A 13,108-nucleotide genomic window follows, 5' to 3' on the forward strand; every position below is an offset into this window, starting at 1 on the left:
TCCTGGCATCAAGGGGCCCCGGTGTGTCTCACCTCCTGCCTCCTGAATCTACACCAGCCCCCAGACCTGGGGCTCTCTGTCCCGGGTTTCCCTTGATCAGAAGGCCCTCCTCGGGGCCCACTAACCCCTCCGTTTAAACTCCTTCTACCTGCACATTCACTCTCCTCAGCCTGCCATCCCAGTACCGTGGAGTCATGTTTGCCTGTCTCTGCCCGCTGATGGCCCTTTCCAGGCCCGGTCAACAGTCCCCTAAGGGACCCTCAGCCCTGCCCCACCTTTCTGTTCTGGCCAAATCAGCCCTGACCCTGGAGTGTCACTTTGGCTGAAGTGGACACTGAATCCCACCTCTGCATAGTCCCTGGGGGTCACCCCAACTCTCTGCAGCTTGGTTCCCTTAAATCCTATGTCATTAGGCATAGCTCAGGGCTTCGGGGGCAGGCAATATGGGGCAGTGGTCAGGACCACAGCTTCTGGAGAGAGGGAGGCCCACGTGTGAATCTCGAGTCCTGTGTTCTGGATGAGTCCCTTGGTTTCCTGAAGCCCACTGCCTAGATAACAACTTACAGAACTGCATTAAATGAGACACTTCCCAGGAGGCCTTAGCATGGTCTGGCACTTGTCATGGTCCACATGACAAGTGCTCCCTGCTTGTCAGCTATAGTAGCTATGACACAGGCCAAACAAGAGGTAACCACTGGCCTAGAATGCCCATTTACCCAAACCTCTGAACGTGTAGCTCCTCCTCGCCCATCCTTCAGGCCCAAACACCCTCTTGGACAGCCTTACCAGGGTGGCTCGACGGCAGCCCCGTGCTGTAAACTGCTGCCTGCCTCAAGTCAACCTTGCATCACTTCTCTCAACCCAACGCGTCTGCCACCGTCTCCAGAGCTGAGACTGCTGCAATACCACCTCTTGTCTCTAGATGGTGCAACTGCTCCATTCACACCCAAGACTTGAGGATGGCTAGAATGCCAGGCGGCTCCAGAGGGCAGGTCTCAGACAGACCAAAGGACTGTGCCTGCGCCGAAGCCCATCTTCATGTTCCTAACCTAGTGACCTATGCCTTACAAAAGAAACATCTACCACAGGCTAAACAGAGAAATGGATGGAAAGCCAACTGACAGTCCCCTCTCCAGCCCCTGGCCTACCTGGGTTTGGGCCCCACGGTCTTGATCACCTCAGTGGCTCCAGCTCCAATCCTCCTCAGCCCCCCAAAGGCACCAGGACACTGTGATCATCCTGCTTAGCACCTCTCAATGGATCCTCCCAATTCACCTCTATCTAAGATGAAACTCCTGAGGCCCACATGCAAGGCTGTCTCAGAGCAGTCCACACTCAGTGTGTTGTGTACACACTGCCCGGCTCTGTCCATACACTCACCGAGCACTCCTTCTCTGCATCCTAGCCCTGAGTAGGGGCCGAAACCCAGGTGGGCAGGCGCCCACTAAGCATCTGAGTGGCAGAGGGAGAGACAAATCCAGGCTCTGGCCAGCCAGCCTTGCCAGCCTCCTCTCCCACCACACCCCCACACATGCCCACATGGAACTATTTGCAGCTCGCCAAACATGCCACATCCTCCCATGCTTCCTCCCTTTGCGTAGGCTACTTCCTCTGCCTGGAATGTCCTCCTAACCCTATTTCTGAGTCCCTTCTGCCTGGGAAACTCCCCCATCCTTCCAGATTCAGCTCAACCCTCCTCTGAAAGCTTCTGCTGCTCCCCGCTGGGCATTCCCTCCTCTCTGACCCCCAAATGTCGACTGCAGGGAACAGGTCTCATGCTGCCTGTAATCGGTGGCCTCTCCCTCTCCCCACCACTCCAGACCTCCAGGCAGAAGGAAAGTTCTTCAGCGACAGTACAGGTATGCCTACATGCACACACATGCACATATGGGCTCTGCATCATGAGCAAACCTCTGCTCCCTCCACTTTGATAAAGGAGGAACTCTTGTCATCGGGGAGGGAGGCAGCCAGTAAGGAGACAGAGCTCCTGAAATCCTGGGCACAAGTGCTCCTTTCCTGCCTAGGGACCTTTTCAATTCTATGTGAGAAAACTTCCTGCCCCTCCCCTGTCCAAGGGGCTAAGGGGCAGCCTAGGAAGTTACCCAGCACACCCACCACCTGCTGAGCAGCCCCATACCAAGAGGAGTTGGGAGCCAGCGGAACCAGGCACCAGCAAGGAAGAGACAGGACAGGTCCTAAGACCAGCTGGGCAGTGGCAAGATTGGTCTCAGAGCAGGGGAAGGCTTTCCTGGGCTCCCAGGACAGCCCAGGCCTTCCCTCAGGGGAATGGTTCACTGAGGCTGTCAAAGGCCCAAAGAGGAGGAGTGTCCTGATGGCTGGAAATCCCACCCACCGTGGTTCAATGCAGTATCCTTATTGGGACTGACCTTCGGAGGGCAGCCTGGGCCTTCTCCCTTTCCTCCCCGTATGGATCATTTGGGTAGCTAAGCTCAGAACAAGAGCTGGTGCTCAGAACTAGCACCAGCAAGGAACCATACCAGGGAGACAGGGTGGCGGCCAGACCCACCACCAGCTTGGCTAAGTGAGGGGCCCATCCAGAATCTGCCCTCAGAGCACAAGTGCTAGGAAAGAGATCCCAGAGTACCTCCTTCAGGTTGTGAGGCCTCCTGAGCCCTAGCCCGGTGAGAAAAGGGCTTGGAGCCTACAGCTTTCAAGTACAATCTGACCCCACTGCCCCTTCTGGAAAGGCCTTGCAGTACCCTGCTGTGTGATATCAGTGAAGAGATAGTCCCTGCCTGGCCAGGACCTCAGTGAATCTGGAAAGTGGACAAGATCAATAAATTTCAGGATCCAGGGAGGAAAAATGGTTTCAGCTAGCCCAGACCAAACCCAGCCCTCAGGATCAATAGGAACGGCCCGCCTGAGGTCTCTAGCCTGCATAAGCTGACTGGGACAGCCGCACTGTCCACCAGGCCCAGGCCCAGAAGGCTTCCTAAACTCCTTCCTGGCCAGCCCACCCAGCCCAGAGCTGCCAGGGAATGGGAGCAGTGGGGCAAGGCCCTTCACTTGCACGGGTGCCCCCTGTAGAAGAGATCAGCCACCCCTGTCCATTACTAGAGGGTGAATGGTAGGTTCGTACTCTCCTGGGCGTTGCAGGTCAACACGACAAGCCCCCAGATCCAACCTCCCTGAGAAGCTCAGGCCCAAAGGCACGGTGGAACTGGCACTAAGCAGGAAATGGGTGACACAGACAACCGGGTCAGAGCACAGGACCCACACTTCAGGCTTGAGGGGAGGGAAGTCAGCAGGATGCCACCATTCAGAGGGGGGGTCCAGGGGCTGCTGGGAGCTCCCACCTAGAAGTCTTTCAGGGCCTTTCTATTTTCACCCCCAAGCATAATCCTAAGGATGTCAGCTGGCATCTGACAAGGTGCTCACCATTGGCCTCAGTTGCTGCCTTCTAGGCATCAGCTCATTATATCCCTGAGACCCAGGGAGTAAAGCTGTTCAGCAAAGGGCACCCAGCAAGGCAATGTTGGCATCAGGGTTCAAACCCAGGCAGACTGACTCCAGGCCCATGCCACATACAATCCACAGCCACTGGGGAGCCCAAGAAATAGGCCTTACCGAGGAATGGCCTGGGGTTTCCCAAGTGGCGATAGGGGTAAAGAATCTGCCTGCCTCTACAGGAGATGGAAGAGATGCGGGTTCAATCCCTGGTCGGGAAGATACCCTGGAGTAGGAAATGGTACCTCACTCCATTATTCTTGCCTGGAAAATCCCATGGACAGAGGAGTCTGGTGGGCTACAGTCCACGGGGTCACAAAGAGACGACTCAATGACTGAGCACAGGGCGGAATGGCCTGCATAATGGTTTCTCCCCACATTGCACCTTCTCACATGGCCCAGGACATCTGCAGAAGGCCAGGCCACAGGCAAGCAGAGTACCTAAAAGCATCAAGTCTTCATGGCATAAGGCCCTCAGAAGTGCATAAGTGGGTGGGTGGGTGGGTGTGTATGTGCATGTGCCAAGATTCTAAGCCCCTAATAGGAGCTGGGTATTTGGCCTTATCTAGTCCCCCCCGAAGAAAGCTAAAATTCTGAAGCAGAGAAAGACCATGGGACTTGCTCAGGCACAGGCTGGTAAGCAATGGAGCCTTGATTCCAACCCCGAAGGATAAGTCCAAAGCCCTTTCCTCCACTCCTCGCCCCTTCTCCTTCCCAAGGCCAGCTCTGTTGGGCAGTGAGTCTCGCCTTTCTACAGCTGCCTACAGTTAACCTGCCGTGAGCAAAGACCTGCACTATCGCCACAGGATAGCTGGGTGACGATGGTCTGGGCCTTCAGGAAGCGCCAGCTCAGTCCACATCCCCCTTGCCTGTCCTGAGGGTGCAGTCCTGGGAAATCCTCCTCCCTCACCCTGCCCTTCTCAGGCTCCACGTGGCCTCAGTGCCTTCAGGGAGAGAGGGGCCCCCATCCCCATACACACCGAAGAGAAAATACAGCACAGGCCAACGCCAGAAAACTCTTACTCAGCCCCTGAAGATTTGGTGACCCCCGGGCCGACTCTCAAAGAGACTAGAGGGAGAAAGAAACTTCAGTGTGGTCCGGCTTGCTAAAGGGGCCTCCCCAGTGGCTCATCCATAACGAATCTGCCTGCCAACACAAGAGATGCAGGTTCAATCCCTGCGTTGGGAAGATCCCCTGGAGAAGGAAATGGCAACCCGTTCCAGTATTCTTGCCTGGGAAATCCCATGGACAGAGGAGCCTAGTGGGATACGGTCCATGGCCTCACAGAGTCGGACACAACTGAGTGACTAAACAACAACAAGTTCACTAAAGGTAGAGCCCAAGCGCCACCAGTCCCCTCCCACACCCCCTCCATGCCTGGAGCAAGCACCCCCTCCTAGGCCTTGATCAGGTAAGCTGAACAGGCTGCCACGCCCCACTTGCCTCAGCCAAGCTCCCCACAAGGGTGGGCAGGCAGGTTACTTAAGCCCCAAATAGCAGCAGAGACGGCAGCAGCAGAGGGTGGGGCAGGAGGAAGGGCCAGGCTGTCAGACGGGACAGGCCCACAGGCACTGTGACAGCAGCCCGACCACTAGGGCCTGGTTACAGGTCAGAACTGGTCAGGATCAAACGAGGTGTGCAGGGTCCTCTCCAGCGCCTTGCCAACAACCAAGGCTCCCAGGGGGACCAGGCCTAGAAGGGGAGGCGAAAGTCACCGTCCAAGTAGGAGAGAGACAGCAAGACAGAACTGTGCGTGTGCGCGCGCACGCGCGCACCACCAAGGCCCTCAGGGATGGAAAACAGAATGATTCCTCTGGCACCGCAAGAATCATTAACCCAGATCTATAGGCTCCTCCCATATAGAACTCCAAGATATAAGGCTGGCCAGCTAACATCCACACATAGACATGTCTCTCCAGGACACACCCTCTCAAGCAGCATCTCACATGGAAGGGTCCACAGCAGTGCCACAGTCTTGCCTTGTTGGTGCCCTTCCCTGTGTTACTTCCTGCGCCCTGAGCCAGACCAGGGGAGCCTCGCCAGGCCTTTCTGAGGAACCAATCTCCCTCTGTCCAGCTGAGACTTGGAAGGGGCGTGGCTGGGAGCTGTCAGTCCACACCTCATGCGGGTAGCCACCCCTCACCTGGTCACTCACTGCCCCACTCACAGAGCCTGAAATAGCCTCACTCCCTCCCACACTCAGAGAAGCCAGGTTCTGGCTCCTGTTGTGTTGTGTTGTGCTGGGCTGTGCTGGGGAGGGCAGAGTGGGGATGGGACACTCCAGAGCTCAGCCACATCCTGTCCCTTCCTCCTGTGAATCACAGCACGCAGGGCCCCACGCTGGACACTACTGTGCTGGGGGAGGCAGCCAGGGAGCAGAAAGCTTCGCTTCTCGGCCTTCCCCAGGACTGGAAGAGGCCTGTCCTTCAGGCTTCCCTGACACCCCTCACATCCATGGAGAGGGCCTGAGGGCTGCATCCCTTGGTCCCCACTGTGCACCAGTGCCCAAGACAGAGTGGCACAGACCAGATGCTCAAATATTTGTTAAATGCAAATAAAAACACATAAGTAAACTTGGTGAGAGAGTACTGAAGCATTTGCTAACTGACCATTAGTCTCCTCCCCTATGGTACCAGCAGTATGGACCAGGAGGCCTCAGTTCCCATGGACCAATCAGTCTGCGGTAGCCATGAGAACATGAGTCCTGGGGGTCCAGGGTCCCCTGAGCCTTCTAGGATCTCTGCCAGGCAGGTGAGCCATCCCAGGTGTCAGGATGTGACTCAGCTCTGAATGGGGACACAGGTTACTTCCCGAGTGACCCAGGACTGGGATAGACAGGATCAGAGGGGCAGCTCTATGTGTTCATTCTCTATGCCAACCCGATGGTCACAGCCAGGGCTAGGGCCTAGGCCTGGGTTATGAGTGCCCAGCCTAACAATTCTCATCACACCTAATCAGCATGAGTGTTTTTTCCACCCACTTTTTGTTGTTACAACTTCTGATCCTCAACCACAGCACCTCAAGGTGCTGTGCTGCGCTGTGCTTAGTCACCCAGTTGTGTCTGACTCTTTGATCCCAGGGACTATAGCCAGCCAGGCTCCTCTGTCCATGGAATTCTCCAGGCAAGAATACTGGAGTGGGTAGCCATGCCCTCCTCCAGGGGATCTTCCTAAACCAGGTATCAAACCCAGGTCTCCTGCATTGCGGGCAGATTCTTTACCAGCTGAGCTACTAGGGAATGCCTCACCTATGTCACTTGATTTAACCCTTGCCAGCTGACCTAAAAGCAGGTATTTTTAACATTACTCTGCAGATGAGGAAATGGAGGTTCAGACAGGTTATGTGGTATGCCCCAAATCACACAACAGGACAGTGGTGAGACAGAATCAGAACCCAGGACTGCTAACCTCAAGGCTGTGCTCTCAGGCCATGGGCCCTCAGACTGGTACCCAAGTCAGGATGTGCCTGGCTAAGCCTGGAAATCAAGACCCAGCCCAGAGAGTCTGTCACATCCCCAGGAGAGCTGTATGGTTGGCTTCCTGGAGGTGGCTGGGTTAGGAGGCCACGGGGAGGGCGTCCCATGCCAGGATTCTTCTACCTCACTCTTCCCTGAGCCAGCCTTTGGCAATGACTCAAAGGTACCACAGCCCTCTCCCATTCTGGAATTAACACCTCCAACCCAAGCGGTAACATACGGCTTCTGGAACAGGACATGCTGATGAGGAAAGAGACACTGCAAGGACCCTTGTCCCTCCTACTGAGCTCCTGCAGAGGGTTCCAACTGGGTCAGATGTGGGAGGAGGGGCAGGGGCCAGGGGAAGGTAGCGGAGAGACTTACACAGCAGAGCCCGGCAAGGGTGGGGGTCCGGCGTCTGGTCTAGGAGCTTCCCGCAGCCCAGAGCCGCTCCATCCCACTTGGGTCTCAGTGCCATCTCCCGGTCACGTGACCTCGAAACTTCCATGTCTACTCATCCCTCAACCAGGCCATGTCACCTCTCACCTGGACTCAGCCCAGTCTCAATGGCCCCCTGCCGCGTCTCCTCCCCTTGCCATGTACTCAGCTTCCTAAATCAGAGATGGCAAACTGTGCCTTACCTGTCCTCCCATCCCACTCTTCCTCCCACTGCCTGACCCAGCCAAGCCTTCTCCATCGCTCTCCACCCACCACGTGTTCACTTGCCGCACTTCTTCCGTCATCCTACATCTGCAGGCCTGTGCTCTGCAGTTCCCTTAGCCAGAAGCCCCTTCCCAGTAAAGTAAAATTACCCTCATGGCAGACCTCCTCTCTGAGCCTCCATGGTAGACTTGAGGCAAATCCACAGCTCAAAGTTCCATGAACACTGATCACAGTGCAGTGTCTTGCTGGACATTTATGTTTATAGGGCTGACTTGCCAACCCCACAAAGTTTCCTGAGGGCAGGGCCAGGTCTGTTCATCTCCAGAGTGCAGGTGTCGAGCAGAACCTGGCACAGAGAGGGAGTCAGCATATCCCTGTTCCGACTGAGCACCCCAGTGAGGCCCGCTCAGCACGCAGGGTGGAGGCTACAGGCCTTGCCCACTTGAGCTCTCCAGGCAGGGAAACCAGAGCTGGGGGTTCCCAACACCTGGTTTGCCAAGACTCAGAGCTGCCAGCCCATGCAGCAGTGGGCAGCACCACCCCACAGCATGGCAGGAGGCCACATTGGTGAGCCCTGACTCACCACAGGCTGTAAGTACAGCCAGACACCCACAGGGTGCCCGTGATGCCAGGTTAGTCTCTGACCCCAGCATCCCGGACAGCTCACCACGCTCCAGTTGCCCCCAAGGCCCTCTCTGAACTAGGCAGCTTGACGTCCAAAGAAATACCTTGTCCCTGGGTGAGGGACCATCATAAAGACTATAAGATTTTATTTTCTTTCAAAAGAAGAGCTGAAAGAGGGAAGGCAAAAAAACAAGTGTGTGTGTGTATGTGTGTATGTGTGTTTTAGTCGCTCACTGTGTCCAACTCTTTGCTTTACCATGGCCTGTAGTCCACCAGGCTCTTCTATCCATGGAATTCTCCAGGCAAGAATACTGGAGTTGAGTAGCCATTCCCTTCTCCAGGGGATTTTCCCAACCCAGGGATTGAACCCGGGTCTCCTGCATTGCAGGCAGATTCTTTACCTTCTGAGCCACCAGGAAAGACCCCAAAGAAACAAGATACAACTCCAAAGAGAGGGCAGAGTCTGAATGGCCTGGCTTTAGAATGCTGGCTTCAAATGGGAATGAAAGAAGGCCAGAAGAGGAAACAATAGAGCAAAGACCCGGCAGAGCCTAGGGATTCACAGTGGCACTCAGAAGTTAGGGAAGACAGGGAAATTAGACTTGGACAAGTAGAAAGCCAGTATATGGATGCGTGGAGCAGAAGTCCAGATTAAATCTGGAAGGAGCTTCAAGGTCAGAGAGGAGGTGGTCTGCATAGCCAGCTCAATGATTTCCCCACCTCTTCCTCAGAAACCAAAACACCCCTAGCCCAACAAGCCCTGCCCCACGTCTGTCCAGGGGGCAGAACCCCAGCCAGGGCACAGGAGGCTCCTTACCATATGGGGGTTGTCATAGTAGACGGCAATAGAGCGGAGTTTGGGGGACACACTGCAGCTCTCCGTGAAAAGCGGCCCAGTCTCACCGTAGGGCCCCACGTGGAACTTGTAGGCCACGGTGACGTTGCGGATGGGGGGTGAGCCAGCACTCACTGTCACCCCAGCCAGCAGCCCTGAGTACCCGGCAAAGGCCAGCAGCGTCAGCAGCAGCAGCAGAGTCAGGCCCCCAATCAGGCCCAGGAGGAGCAGGTCCGACATGGCTCTGTGCCCCCCACGCCACACCCCAAGGCAGCTGCAAAGGAGACAGAAAGGAGAGGAGGCTGGTAGCCTGCTCTGACCAATGTGCCCGCCTGCCCACCAGCCAGCTGTGGCCCAACCTCAGCCCTGCCTTGGGTGCTCTGACCTGGGAGGGGGAGGAGCCGGAGGTGTTTACGCACACAGTGACCTAGAAGGGAGCTACAAAGGATGACTGAAGCCACAAGCCTCTTTATTTCTTCATCACAACTATGGAGGCTCTCCGAGCAACTCTGTCAGCTGGCAGTCGTGGTCACACCTGGGGAAGCTGAGTCACGGAGAGGCACAGGAGTGAGTCAGTGGAGGACATATGACTGGCCCATCAGGGGCGGCTGATTGTACTTCGGCCCTGATCAGCCACCCCTGATGGGCAGACGTCAGCCTGCCCGCCAGCCTTTTCCCCACACTGCCTCTTCCTTACAACTGAGACACACTGCCTGCCCAGCCTCCCCAAACCTTGTGAGCCACTGCCAGACGGAGGAGGGGCAAGCACAGGGCCCTCTTATTAAAAACAGGGAAACCATGAGGAATGAAACCTCAGGGGGAAAAAATGTGCCACAGGAAGGGGCTCACAGAGGAAAGTCTCTTTGACTAAACACATCTGGTCCAAGAAATACTGCTATGCAACAAGCGCATCCATCCAGAACCAAGGGAGAGGCCAGGTTCAAGGGGGCCTGAGCAGCCAGAGCAAAGTCCGGCACTACGATTCCTGAACTTGCTGAGCTCCCCAGGCTAACAAGCTCCATCCCACTTCTCCAGTCCACAGAGCAGCAAGGAAGAGGCAGAGGACAAAAGACTGCGAGAAGTGGAGACACAACAGGGAGTGGTGCATCCCATGGGAGAGGGGTGCTGGCCAGGCAGGAAGCCAAAGGTGGGGTCCAATGGCTGCTCCGCCCCTCCCCCTTCCTTCCCTTCTCCCCAGCATCTCTGGATGTCTGGAATTTCATTTTGGGGGTTCAGCTCTCCCCCACTGACCTCCTGTACTAGGGAGTTCACAGAGAAGCATCATGTAGGTTTGCTAGAGGGTGTCTTTTCCTTTCTGTGTATGTCATTTATCTGATGATTCTCCCTCTTCCTCACTGGACTTTCCCTGTTTCACCTATTTGCTATCTGCATGGTATAAGCAATAAAGATACTCATTTTAGGGGAGAAAAAAAAAAAAAGAGAGAGAAGATATCCAAGAGCAGGCTGAGGGACACAACCCATAGGCTGGCGTATGAGCCATTCCAGACAGACTGCCCAGGCCTCCATGCAACTTGGGGCCAGAAGACTAACTCTCTTAGAGGGCTTGACCTGCATCATCCAGGGTGGGGGCGGCGGGGGAGGCACACACCACAGAGACTATACGGTTCAAGAACAGAAAATCAACCCTGCAGCTCTATGCAGAACTTAGCTATATGGGATAATTTATTCCCTGTGGGTTCTGGGTCTCAAAACTTCTTTCAGAAGAACTGTCTTTGCAGTGAATGTGCACAGAGAATCTGTCTCACAGACACGGACAGTGAACCTCCAAACCCTTGGCATCGTGGCCTTGCGTTGTATCACGATGGTCTTTTCACCCACCCTTGCTCCTGCCCTACAGGCGCACCTTTGGATGCATTCTTTGTCTCCCTCAACCTGCCTTCAGTTAGTTTCACAGCTGATTTCTTTGATGATGATAAGGCACGGTCTAAATATTGAAACACAGCTACTTCATTAATCCTCAGAACCAGATGGGTATGGATCAGAAAACAAGTGGTTAGAGATTAAGAGACTTGCCCAAGGTCACAAAGGTACTACACAGAACTGCCTGGACAAAATGCAGGCCATGAGAATCCAGGTAGTCTGATTCCCCTATTTCCACTTCTCTCCTCCCTGGGAACAGGACTTCCAGAAAAGCCCAAGAATTTAATCTACTTTGGACATCCCTGAATGTCCTGAATTGGACATCTCTGAATTGGAGAAGGAAATGGCAACCCACTCCAGTGTTCTTGCCTGGAGAAGAATCCCAGGGACGGGGGAGCCTGGTGGGCTGCCGTCTAAGGGGTCGCACAGAGTCAGATACGACTGAAGCGACTTAACAGCAGCAGCAGGACATCTCTGAACCCAAGGCTCTTAGCTGGAAGCTCTCAGCATCTAAGTCTCCCACTTGTCTTGGGAGTGATCAGCCCTCTGGCCCTAGCTCTTTGGGCTGCACACTTCCTGTCTCCTCAAAGGAGCTTAGTTTCTGGAACCCTTCTCTTCCTCTCACTTCCTAAACTGGTCAAAACAGGCAGGGAATGTACCTGGGGTCCCCGCTGAGCTCTGGGCAGCACGGGAAGGAGGCGGGGCAAGGGAAAGGTAAGAAGGGCTGGGGAAGCTCACCTCTAAAGCCAGGCTCACTTTAGCAACTCATGGCATCCAACGCGGGAGGGGCCAAAGCTCCAAGTGCTCCAGGGCTGAGGGCAGAAAGAAAATAACCACTAAGCCGGGAGCCCTGCCCTGACTGATCTCTTATCAGGGAACGCCCACAGGGGCCTCGACAAGAACTCTCCCCTCCACAAGAGGTGGTGTACCTCCACCACGCCCTCAGACCCCTTAGGGAAATCAGAAGCCAGATTCCGCCTGAAAAATGTCAGCTCTTCACTAGACTTCTGGGCATAAACCTCTGTACCTGGAGCGTCCTCTTCCTGAAGGGGTCCAGCCACCGCGTCTGGCCCTAAGCCAACCCCTGCCGCTGACCAGGCTGGGACCCCTCTCGGTATTCTCCTCGGGTCAGAGAGGCCCGAGCAGAGAATCAGGGAGGGCGGCCCCGCGCTGGCTTCCTGAGGCCGCTCACGTGCGCCGCGGCGGCTGGCCCGTCCTTAAAGGGCCAGCCACAGGCAAAACTTTTAGAGCCGAAGATTTAAGAATCAGAGGGGCCTGCGAGGGGAGGAGAGGCTGCCTCCACTCTGCAATCACGGCGTCCAGCCCCTGCTCACCCTCGCCTCGCCTATGTAACCAGCCCTTTCCTTTTCAGCCACGACCTCTAGGGGTCCCACGCACCTCTACAACTTACAAGGAAGTTAAAGTTTGCAGCCGCCGCTGTGTGGCGCGGCCTCAGAAGACAGGGGCGGAGTTTACGTGCGGTTCTGGTCCAGTTGTAGGACCTCGCCACCCACCCCCACCCCTTCGCCCGCCCCGGAGTCCCTAGTTTCCGGGCGTGCCGTGCACCGGTGGCCGAGGCAGAGGGTGGCCCGAGATAGTAGAGTGGTCCAAGGTCGCGTTCGGGCCCTTGGATGCAGCCGGGACGAGCTGTGGGCGTGATGAGATGCAAAGAGCGGTTGGGCCGGGGTCACGGTGGGGACGCGGGTGGCCCTGAGGTCGCGCCCAGGCGCACGGAGGTTCCAGGCCTCTGGCGCGTGTAGAGCCGCCCCGGCGAGGACACCTCCCAGACCTGGCCCTCACCTCAGCGGCCACCAGCCGCCGACGCCAATCCGCGCACGCGGCTTGGTCTTGGAGCCTGCGCGCGCCCGCCGCGCACGCTCGCTCCGCCCCCTCTCGCGGCAGGACGTGGCCGTGGCCGTGGGCGCGTGCGCGCGGGGCCCAAAGGGCTGGGGCCTGCCCCGCCCCGTGTCCATGGCAACAGACGTTTGCCTGTCCTGCTGAGCGGTCAGGGGCCAATGCCACCCTGTACTTTCCTGCCTCTCACAAGCTTCTGGGCTGCAGGTCGACGGTGACTTAGAAACAATCTTTTAACTTTTGGACTGTCGAGAGCGCCACGACATGAGGAGGGAGTAGAGAGGCAGTCTGGGGTCCCAAACGGCTGCACCGGAAAGGATCCTTTGAA

General features: G+C 56.2%; 1 protein-coding gene across 11 annotated transcripts in view; it reads right to left on the minus strand.

Moving 5' to 3' along the window:
* The window catches only part of TEX264 (testis expressed 264, ER-phagy receptor), a 30,315-nt gene extending 17,480 nt beyond the window's left edge, over positions 1-12,835 (minus strand). The window contains exons 1-4 of one of the 11 annotated variants that reach the window (XM_019984871.2): positions 12,727-12,835; positions 11,665-11,738; positions 9,465-9,589; positions 9,028-9,319 (exon numbers count right to left, since the gene is read on the minus strand). In XM_019984871.2, the coding sequence (XP_019840430.2) occupies positions 9,028-9,285 (258 nt within the window). In that variant the 5' untranslated portion in view covers positions 9,286-9,319; positions 9,465-9,589; positions 11,665-11,738; positions 12,727-12,835. The other 10 variants (XM_019984870.2, XM_019984879.2, XM_070776631.1 and 7 more) reach the window with 10 other exon arrangements.
* Positions 12,836-13,108: the final 273 nt, after the last annotated feature.

The sequence above is a fragment of the Bos indicus genome, chromosome 22 (genome assembly GCF_029378745.1).
Source record: "Bos indicus isolate NIAB-ARS_2022 breed Sahiwal x Tharparkar chromosome 22, NIAB-ARS_B.indTharparkar_mat_pri_1.0, whole genome shotgun sequence".
Taxonomy (NCBI): domain Eukaryota; kingdom Metazoa; phylum Chordata; class Mammalia; order Artiodactyla; family Bovidae; genus Bos; species Bos indicus.